Raw genomic sequence first — 12,010 nt, forward strand, 5'->3', positions numbered from 1 at the left:
CGCCCACCCGCCCCCACCCCCCGACCCGATTCCCCCCCCCCCCTCGCTTCCCCCCCCCCCCCCCCCCCCCCCCCCCCCCCCCCCCCCCCCCCCCCCTAACTTTACACTCTAGAGTACCCAGCAGTGCGCATCCACGAAACGGCCGTCCAGTGCTTCCAGGTTTTCAATGGTGGTCTAGCTTCAATTGACCCATGATTTCAACTATGAAAATGCTAAATTCTCCACAAAACCCCCTCTGAACTTTTAAAAGTAACAAATGATGTCATAGTGTTCAGTCGGAGAAATAAAACTGTTACGTCGCGAAATATTGCGTATTGCGATAAGACTACACGAAATTCTACCGATTGATCAAATTCAGATATCCTAGTACGACCCCAATACTGTTCCCCAACCTCCAGTAAATCAGAATACAGCCGCTAAATAAGAATTGTTTATGGGGTCAGAAGCAGGTCAAAAATGATTTACAGACAATGCATATTTATACAGTTAAGATGACTATGAACAGTAACCAATGGAAAGAAAGGACACGTAAAGGTTATAATTAGGACAACTCAAAATTGACCAATAGGAAAACGACACGTGAAAGTCATAGTTAGGACAACTGTAAATAATGACCAATAGGAAATAACATGTGAAATATGTGGAAAGTCTAAAAACATACCACTTTACGTTCGAGATAATTTTTGGGATATTCCTGTGAATATCCTAACAGAAACATAATTAAGTTTGAATTATGTATATATTTTGTAGGTAATTAGTGAATATCCCAATACAGAGTATGAAGTTATGAGTAAATTTTTACGATTTACCAAAACATGAGCACATTTTCTTCATCTACTACACTAGATAAATCATTACGGTGATTAAACTATGTATTTCTCAATTCTTACATTGACAAAAATAGTTATACATCGATATACTTTTAAATCTCATAATTTTGATTAAATTCCACATAAAATTTCTTTTAACATTTTTAAACTTGGTTCATAATGAGATATAATCAGAATAAGCAAACATAAAGATTTGTGGGATTAAGGGAATTTGTTTTACTTTATTGTCACTCTTCAGCCGTAAATAGTTTAAAGTGTACATGAAATTATATTTAAAATAATCTAAGCGACTGAAATATAAATAATTACGCTTCGTCCAACAAACTTGTCTGGGCTTCTTCAGGATAATAATCGAAATCAAAACAATACAATTACTTTAATTTCAATCGCCGTGATTATTTCAAATATAATTTTCATATATGATGGCTTCTTTTTACTCGGCGCCCAATTTTTGTCGAACTATTCGTTCTAATGTTAACGAATATTCGTATATAAACATAAAATTGGTTAAATTAGAATGCACATTTGCTGTTAAGGAAAATAAACAATGAATCTCAATGAAACAATAACAGCTAGGCGATACAAGCTTTACACTGGATCAGGCAGTGCGCTATCAAGTTTTATAATAATAACTGATAAGGGATATATACTAATGAAGATTAAATTACGGGTAACTTCTGGGAACTATTAATGGACCAATATTATATATATTTCTATTTTATAACTGTTCAGTAACTAGATTATGTATATCTATATTCCTCTTAATATAAGCTTCATTTTGACCCATAGATTATTGTTGTACGATTTACTGTTCTTAAATTATGTTCAGTTTATTAATTACTGTCCCCCACATTCGTAGCCACATTTGGCTTGATGTTGTACAAATATTATTTTCTGTTTTATGGTGTAATGCGGTCTGTTTGGCTGGTATGTAAACTAAGTATGTTTGAAATAAACGATTCGCATAGTGGAAGTTGTTATTGGCGTTCTGGACTCGATTGGAAGGGCTAGGAGAACAAAGGAACATTAAGGACGCTAGGCTGCTCATATCAGTTGAACGTCATTGATTTGGTAGGTTGTTAAGATTAGTAAAGTCGTATTTCGATTGGTGGATAATTCACATGATAAAAGCCGGACATAAAATCAATAACGAATTAGCATACGTCCTATTTTTGATAAAGTCAACAGTTTGCAACTTTCTAAGCACGATAGGTAGTCAAATAACTCTCATCCTGCTAAAGTAATCTGAATTGGTGAGACCAATTACTAATGTTTCATTCACAGGAGAGACCTGAACTAACAACTTGAGCATGCATTATAATCGAGCTTTAAATTCACTACCGAATTATGTGCACCTTGTTAAGATATACGGTCAAGCATATATACTTCATTACATGCATTCCGTAAGTGTATACGAATCTAGGAAAACTGAGAAAATATATAAACTAAAGGTAGCGAAATACTCTGCCCATAAAATTCGAACGAAACACGAAATGATAAGGTACCTGGTGAGTCTGGGTTCTGAAGTGATTCAGAGGTGTTTTGAGAAATCAAAACAGATGAAACATGTATGCTATCACAAATAGAGGCCGGTGTATTTTGAGAAGAACGAAATTAGTGTACCTTGCATTTTGTGAAAAAGGTTTGTACGCTGACTCACGCACTGTAATGAACTGTTATTTGCAACTCTTCAACCAGTCACCACGTAGAACCTGTACGTGTGTATATCGGTTCAAGTTGCCATAGCCCAGAGAGGCAAAGTTGTCAGGCCAAATTCCAAAGTATTAGAAGTAGTAACAGTATCAGTCGTAATGGGAAAGATTAAGCATTGAAGGTAGGGCTCAAAAAGAACATATAATTTGGTAAAATAAAAACAAAAGTTATAAGGAATTTAGGATCTCAGGATTTGGAGAGAAGAGAAAGAACGGACTAACCTTTGCCATTGCAAACGGTTTCGAGTTATGTCACTCAAAATCTCTAACCATTGGTGACTAAAATCACGCGGACCCCAACCAAGTAGTCTACACCCATTAATATGACCAAGTCCAATTGTCAGTGACTTAATGGACAGATGCAATGTTTCGGTCTGGTCCCTCTCCGTAACTTTTTTCCAGCCTGCTCCTGCATCAGAAAGCATAGCCCGGCGAATTAAGAGGTGGTTGGGTATACGTAACACATCCCAACCACCTCAGTCGATGAAGATTTACTATTTCATCAATCGGTTTACCATCTATGCCTAGTACTCTATACCTAACTTAGACATTGCTTACTGGGTGGTTCAGAAACCCATGAGCAATGCTTCGAAGACACCTATTATCGAATGCCAGTAAACTACGAATATCCTCTACTCTAAGTGACCATGTTCCACATCCACAAAGTAGAATCGAGTGAACTGTTCAGCAGTAAACTTGTCCTTTGATTGATAAACGAGTATCTCGTCCACTCCACAAGTTGGCGAAATCCAATCGAGACTTGAGACACCATATCATCAGTACTGATGAGACTCCGATTATACGTGAAGCGGTCGGTGCGTTCAGTTGTTTCACTTCCTATCACTAATTCAGGCAATGACGCAAGCCAATCCTGAAGTAATATTTTACATTTGAACGGACAAAACCGCATCTGAAGCATGGCCATATTGTTGCTTAAAATGATCAGAAAACTGAATTTTATCAGCGTCTTCGCCAAAGAGAACTATATCTGCGTATTTGAAGTCAACAAGTGAATCTCCTGGTAGAAGATCAATTCCTGAAAAGTCAGACAGGATGGATATCATTTATGTAGTTGACTAACTTTTTCTGGTTGTTCCAGTAGGACGCACAAAAACACATGCTCGAGCTAGAGCATGATCCGATTCAGATCATGTGCTCCAAAATGAGCTACAGTCTTCAGTCGAGCCACTGCAATGATGATCAATGGCAATGTGATCTATATGAGTCCATCGATGATACTATTGTAGAGGTTGCCATGTCAAACGATGTTTCTCCTTATGTTTCAAGTTGGTTTTTGCTCGGTTTAGTCATGACGATAGGAAGGCTCGGTTACCACATCAAGATAGCAGCTACGGTCGGGTTTGCAACGCTTAATTTCATTCTGAAGATTTCGCAATTTTACGGCAAATATTCTTTTTCGTTATATGAAAAAGGATAACAGTTGGTCAAGAAGGTTCTTAAATTATCCTATCTTCAATTATAAACTGATGTTTCTTCATTTATGGAAGTCATTCTAAAACTTATATCACAGTTTCATAGGAAGGATACCAGGAAATAAGTAAACGAGTGAATAGAATGTCATTTATTAACAACAGTAAGAAAATCCAATTATACAATTAGCGTTTTATTTACGCACTGCGGATTTATACACGTGTACTTTTTCCATAGTGTGGTTATAAAAAAAGCATAAATAAATCTAAAATAGTTAGAAACGACCGAAACAAATTGTTTCAGGATATGTGTGTATTTTTTACAACATAACATATACAAATATAGAAAAAGATCATGTAGACTTCAGAACGTTGCACATTTCCTATAGAAGCAATATATTGGGATGATAGGTTTCTTCACATGCCTTTAAGTGTTTACAGCTCCAAAAAACGGTTTGTTGAGCAGAAATACTAACATTTATTTATATATTTACAAAAATTAGTTGTTTTACTAGGTTTGTTTTTTAAAAAGAAGTTCCCTTGAAAAAAACGAGGTCAAGCAGAGAACAAAAATAAAAAGGAAATAAAATGTGAAGAAAAATCAGAGAACGTTAAAACAGTAATAACTCTAATACAACTGGAAGGACACGTTAGTTTCTCTGAGCTTCTGCGATACACAGCAGGGAAGAGTTAAGGTTAGTGCGAGCGTATTCACATACATAGATCAATTTAGTTAAGATGTAATGAAAAGATCTGAAAAGAAATAAATCATTAAGAAGATAACTATAGTACCGAAGTATATAAAATTTCTATCGCATCTTAAATATAACAAATGGCACATTCCTATAATCCAAAGATAAGACATTCTATCTTAATCATAGATGTCAAGCTTGTGTAGTTTGTTACTGAGTAGCGAATTACTCAAATCTTATCAATTGAAGTAACAGGAGTTTAGCGTAACTTGCTGATTTCATTTTTGAGCAACCAGGTAGTACTAGCATTTTTTAAAGGTTGACCTGTGTTTATAAGCATAAAATGTCAACTTTAATTTTATTTGATGAGTGAAGTATTTTGCTACTCACCTATAATAAGTAGTATTATTTATTTTGGATAATGTAATGAGAAAACGGTTATCAGAATAGTCGTGCAGTAGCGTGACACATTTCGCACATATACTTCTTAAGAACACTTGTATATAAAAAATAAACGGTCAGCTAGACAAGTGGAAGGTACGAGGAAACAAGAATAATAAGGAAACAGTATGAAACAAACCACGCTGGACAGTGAATCAGTATCATAGATGTTGGAAGAAAAATGTTTTTTTAATACTCAAGAGAGGGCTTGGATTTTCATATGGTCAAGGCCTCAGTAAACATTAGTATATACCCTAGACATCTTTTTTGCAGAACCACAAAAGCTTAATTCTGATCAATTATATGACCTGTTTCAACTATGTGTCTAGCAGTGGAGGAAGTTGAATGTTTGTCATCTACTCCTGTTGGGTTATTTGGCTTGATTTGTTTCTGTGGCCATTTAGATACATGCTCCGATACTCTGACTTGCAATGTATGTAAAGCCACACACATATGCAAAGTGATAGACACCGTGGGACATTTAAATGTTTGAGCTTTTGGTAAAGGATGGATTTTGTTTTTTCAATGATAATGACCTTTGCCGTATAATACTGAGATAACAGATCAGATAATTTTCTTCTCATTACATTATTAAGTTTATCAAAGGGACTAGTTGGTTTAAAACATTATTTAATTGAACACAGATAATAAACGACAAGATTACCTGTTATTATAAGAATTAGAGTAAGATGATTTACACATCAGTTTTTGCATTAATAATAGATTCTCAAGAGCAAGCTTTAGATAGAGAAAATTAATTAAACAATAAATACCTAGGATTCATGGGTAGATTCATTTGTTGTTGTTTACTTGTATCTTTCCATTGTTATTTTGGACTGCGATTGGTCAGTCTCTTGTTGGCATATGTGCATCCTGTGCAGACTGCCTCGATATTGCCGGAAGTCACAAGCTTTATAAGTTGACGAGTCCCAAATAGCATGAAACGCGCGTCCTGGATTCTACTGCTAGCCACTATCCATCTTTGCTTATTCATGGATATATGTTTGTAATGAGAATTAATTCCGACCTTGTCACGACTGCGTACCAAAGTTTTATTTGGTACGTATATTTTCGAAATCTAAGTAGGTCAACTTATGTAAATCAACATTATTTTAAGTCCTATTTAATGAAAATTTAATCCTTGGTAAAGTTTTCGTGACTGCTATTTTTGAATAAAGATACTTTTATACAAATGTTCTTAGATTAGCGGATGTTTTTTTCAGTTGAGGATTCAATGAGGTTTTAATGAACAAGCACTATAAATATATATATATATTCTGAAACTGCAGTATGAAACTTTAACAAGTTCTAGTGTTTTATTTATTCATTATATTCATCAGATGAACAAACAACACCTAAATTGATTGGCCTTGAACAGTTTGTTTCAGTTCACGTTTGTAATTGTCTTCTGTTCAATGGTGAACTCATGAAGCAAAGATTACAGAATAAAATGAGAACTATATAAACTAGTATATCTCTATTGATCAGCCGTACTGATGAAATATTTGAAAGATTCAATGGTAAAATTTTGTAGAAAAATACTTTCAGGAGTAGCAGTAATGTGAAATAAAGAAGAGTCAATTTCAGAAACTACCTAAAAGGCTTGTGGCCCACCATGCCATGCAAGAACACTTATAGGTCGAATTATTCATAAATAATATGAGAAATATTGTAAATTAACTGCTAACTTATGTGAGAATCCCTATTTACTTGGACTTTTCTATCATGAGATATCATATTTTCTCTCTTTAAATCATCAAACTGCATCGCGAGATAGTCACTGAAGGGAAACGGAGAAGAGGAAGACCAAATAACACACTGTGCCAGGAATGGGAAGCAGATTTGAAAAAGATGAATAGCAACTGGAAAGGATTGCCTAGGACAGAGTTCGATGGAGAATGCTGATGAGTGGCCTATGCTCTCATACGAGGAATAATAGGCTTTGGTAAGTTAGTATGTTAGAATAGGTAAATTCTATCCGGTTTGTGCTGACAAAGTTGTTTAGAGGGGAAACTTTGCTAAATTCGTCTAACTGAGCTACAAATCCTCTTGATCATCTCAAAAACAAAAAGTTTTATATTTAAGAAATTTGCTTAATATTACAGAAACTTTCTAAGCATATGTATATAGAAGAATAGAATAAGTGGCGTTTTCTTCTCTTCATAAAACAACATTGCTGCAGACATTAAGTTTGAATAAAATCATGAAAGTTAAATGCATGAACAAATAAGTTCAAACGAAAAGTTGGATTCAATTCACGGAAGATAAGTGAAAACATTCGAAAAAGGTTAACCAACTCAATCTACAATAACTTTAGAAAAATCAACATTAGGCAAACAAAAGCAGCAGATATCAACATGTATAAATAAATAAGATATCGAATACATAAAATATACATATATGGATGTGTTTTTATATATGTTTATATGCGTTTAACGAACACTGGCTTAATTGATTTTATTTTACACGATTGAAAATCCTAATCCAAAATACATTTTTTATGTTAATTAGACCTACGCATACTACAACTATATTATGTGATTGGAAGCGATAGGCAGGAAACCTGTAAGCTACATATTACTTGTGTCTATCAGCATAAGTAGCATACACCACTAGTCAGAAAGGTATGACTTCGAAAGGATTTATAGCATTCAAATCCTCTTCATTCAATGTCACAATCTGAAATGTTAATATTAGTTGGCTGTTAAGTGTACTACTGTTTTCTTGAGGAACTGAGTTACTCACGCTAATAACTGGTTTCATATTATTTATTTATGATTGTTAATTGGATTCTACCAATCAAGGTTCAGGATTTTGTGTCTATTGCCCTTAATTACTCAATACCACTCAAAAATGAACTACAAGTGGCCTAGATTGTAAACTGATGAACAGAGATAAACATCATATGATTAATTAGCATAAAGAAACACCATGTGCTTAAATGATAGACGATACTAATAATGAATATGTGAACTAAAAATCAATTACACTAACCAAAAGAATTTTAGTCAAGCCATGAAAAATGCTGGATAAGTTAGTTTGCTTAAGACTTAATTTAACAACAGTTTCTAATAAAGATTTTTTTCTTTCTATCCAATGATCAATTTATTTGAAATTATCAAGTCCAACTTTGGCAGCAATAACTGTAATGGTTTCACTTGGAATGATTCGTAAGGCGGAACCAACATGTGTGTTTCAGTTTTAAAGTTTGCACTATATTCTGATAGTAATTGTCAACGTTTACAACACTGAAGTTTAAGGTTGCCTGTAGAATAACCTCAATCTGTGAATAAGGAAACAATATGTTACTAGAACTAACCTTACAGTTAGGCAACAGCTTTTGAAATAATTCTGTTTGATGAAGATTCCGGTTGTACAGTTCCAGAACGACTATGATAACTTCTATCACTACTTATAGCATTTCTATTATGATTTGAATGCAGCTTAGGTGATAAAAGATCAGTTATTTCTTTCAAAAGTTTACTTGTTGAAGCATCTGCTGAACGTTGTGTTATAACTAATAGATACTTTAATGTAGTGAATAAATTTGAGTTACATTTCATTGAATTTGCAGTAGAATCAAGTCGAGAACGACAAACAGGATCTGAAAATACTAAACGTCTTATTATTCGAAGTAAAAGACGCATACGTCGTCTGCAATATGTACTTCGTTTAGAATTAAATGAATCGTAAGAATTTTTCAATGTTTCCTTAGATACATGATACTTGATTTGAAGGAGTTGATCTTCCTCAGCTAATCTTAATAAACCTAATGACAAAGGATCAGTTGATGAAGGTATCAATGCACTACGTGAATATTCACCACCATATAATGAAGCATAATTAGTAAGCGCAGTGATAGAAGCTTCACATAAACGGAAACAAATTCCGTCTTCATAATTTTGCTCTTGAATAGATGCTGATATTAAATGTGTCCAATTATGTAAATCAGATTCGCATACATTAGGCTGAATTGTAGGTAGTTGATGTGGTCTCCATAAACCGATTAAACGAGCAAGCAAACCAGCCAATTTCGGATGTGGTCTAGCAGCAATCAAAATCTAAGTTAAGGGAAAATTAAGTATTATTTTCAGTAGAAAGAGTGATTGGTTATTGAATGTATCAACTAAATTAAAATGCAGCTAATAATCTAGCAAACATACTCAAATAGGTGCTGAGGTATTTAAACGAGTTATGTAGTTATTTTTTCTTCGACATAAATGTATAAATTATGAATAAGTAAGAGTTAAATCAGCATGGTGACCTGTATTCCGAATAGGTCTGGAACCAGTCACTTGCATCAGATCCTAAAGTGAATACATATCACTAATTTATCAACTCCATTAGATAAACGTTCTGAGCTCATCGGGTCTACTTGAATGTGGAGTACTGGTTTTCAATGTGACTACCTAGACATTTTTTGGATTATAGTTTGACATCAAGTCAATAGATGAATTGGAATTTATCAAGTAATAAACTATAATAGGATATAATAGCGATTTGTAAGGAACTGGGATTGATTAGATCAGAACATGATGTCAATATATGGTGTAACCAATCAATTAAATTGTATAAAAAAATGCTGTTTGGTTGCAGTACGTGAAACCTTACCAACAACTTGAGATTAATGAATTACTAAAATACACATTTATGGATTCCTGGAATAAGTGAATCAATAAGCTTTAAACATCGTTGTTTGCAGTAACACATGGACTTGAGATTGAAGTTTACTTAATGATAACTGAAATATCACTCACAAAATCCTATAGCAATAAGCCCACGAATCAAGACCAAACAGAAAGGTGAACACGGAGGTAAAGTACAACCATATAAGTTATTTTATCTAAATCTAAGTTCGATAAATAACTAACATAAACAGCTGAATCACCCCAAAAAATAAACAATGAGAAATGGGACAGATATTCCAAATTATTTCAACCTGTAGGTTTTACAGTGACTACAATATTATTCAAGATAGGTTGATTCAATTTTAAGTGGTTTTCAATGATTCATTCAGCTTCTACCAGTCTGTGGTACGATTTACTTATAAACTCTTAAATCTTCACACAGAAACACTTAAATAGTCAATTTAGTTAATTGATAAGGAATAGAGTGATGACTTATTCAGTAATTAAATTTACTTCTTTACACCCAAGATCAGATTAACCAAGTAATGAACATATCGGTTCACTTGGTCATATATCACATCAACTTAGTGATTAGAGAGCTCTGTTACCGACGGTTAAATCTCAGAACTGAACGCCGCCCCACCTATTTCGATTCTGGATAGCTGGATTAGTATCACAGCCAAAGTACGACTGAAAAGCAGATATACGAATCAGTACTTTGCTTTATAGATATATCCATTGAGATGATCAGCAATGAACATATTATAACACTCAATAGTAAATGAACCTATGGATTTATGGTGGAAACTGCCCATCTTCCCAATAGATCCAATATATTTGTCTTAAATTTATCTGAGCGAATAATTCAAAGTCAACATTGTTTATTAACTCATCTAGTGTTATTTTTAGGTCGGTTATCAATTCTGTCCATCAATGTATTCTTAAGAGGTATTAATGACCATATATCTATCTACACATTAATATGTTACTAATATTACTACTGCCCCCAAATGCCCTGTTACGGCCGACAGTGGGGAGAGTCTGCTCTAACCCCCGAAATGCTCTCACATGGTCACGCGAATATATAGCCTCTGTCAGGGAAGTTTGACTCACTGCATTCTTGTGGCCCCGGTGTTGTCTACGAAATTGAAAGGACGAAAAGCGAATATCTGACGCTTTAACCGGGTTGGTGGACACGGAAAGTCCACCTAGGGGAGTTGGAAAACCCTGATTCCAAACCAATGGTGCACATGGTCTCCAGTATCCTGAGAGAACAAATGACGTATGAATCAATCGTTGGTCACCGGCTACCATGGGACTGCATCTCCTCACGATGCTCTACTGCCTTGTGGACTAGACCTTCAGGTCAAAGGCTCGGGGTGTGGCCCCCTAAGAAAACCACCTGCTTCAGTCTGGGCACCTGGACAGTATCACAGCCCTCACACAAATCAAATGAGATTTGTGCGGCGCATATATATCTGGTACCCTTTTCCAACAGTATTTATGTGTATGAGTAAGTACGTCTTTCATAAATTGATACACCTTGAAATATTTAACTAGTTTTTCTCTTTGATAACAATTTAATAAAATTGATTTTAGCAATGTTAACGTGTTTGAATTATATAAATACTTGTGACGAACAGGAAAAAATGATTAATCATATATATATATATATATATATATATATATATATATTATAGTTGAGATCATGGAAGCACTGGACGGCCGTTTCGTCCTATTGTGCTTCCAGGTTTTCCATGGTGGTCTAGCTTCAATTGACTCATGATCTCAACTATATAAAAGTACTAAAATCTCCACAGAATCCCCTTCTGATATATATATATATATATATATATATATATATGGTCGCGCAATGTCGTGAAGTGACTCAATTTAGACATTAACACAGATACCAGCCTGGTGGTTTAGAAGTAAAGCATCCGCACGCGAAACTGAAGGATCTGTGTTCGATTTCAGAGTGCAGTGTCATCGGTGTACACGTTTGAAGAATTTTGTAATGGGAAAAAATCGTCTAGTACTTCGAGGTTTCCAATGGTGATCCAGCTTAAATCGGTTAATGATTCCAATGAAGTTTTTAAACTTTCCGTAAAATCATTACCAAGTTTTGATTTGATAATTTTGAATGAATTGAGCATTGTGTAGATTGTTATAAATAAATTAATATATTTGTAATATCCCAATAAGTAGAAAAATTAGATTTTCTGACGTTTCGTGACTCAGTGTAAGCCACTTCTTCAGAGAGTAAATAACCAAATT

At 34.5% G+C, this 12,010-nt stretch overlaps 1 protein-coding gene across 1 annotated transcript in view; it reads right to left on the minus strand.

Moving 5' to 3' along the window:
* Positions 1-4,110: 4,110 nt before the first annotated feature.
* Smp_153870 (protein kinase) overlaps positions 4,111-12,010 on the minus strand; it is a 53,934-nt gene continuing 46,034 nt past the window's right edge. The window contains exons 14-15 of the mRNA XM_018796935.1: positions 8,425-9,166; positions 4,111-4,725 (exon numbers count right to left, since the gene is read on the minus strand). Coding sequence (XP_018652026.1) covers positions 8,432-9,166 — 735 coding nt within the window. The 3' untranslated portion in view covers positions 4,111-4,725; positions 8,425-8,431. The remainder of the gene's footprint in view (positions 4,726-8,424; positions 9,167-12,010) is intronic.

The sequence above is a fragment of the Schistosoma mansoni genome, chromosome 4 (genome assembly GCF_000237925.1).
Source record: "Schistosoma mansoni strain Puerto Rico chromosome 4, complete genome".
In the NCBI taxonomy this organism is placed as follows: domain Eukaryota; kingdom Metazoa; phylum Platyhelminthes; class Trematoda; order Strigeidida; family Schistosomatidae; genus Schistosoma; species Schistosoma mansoni.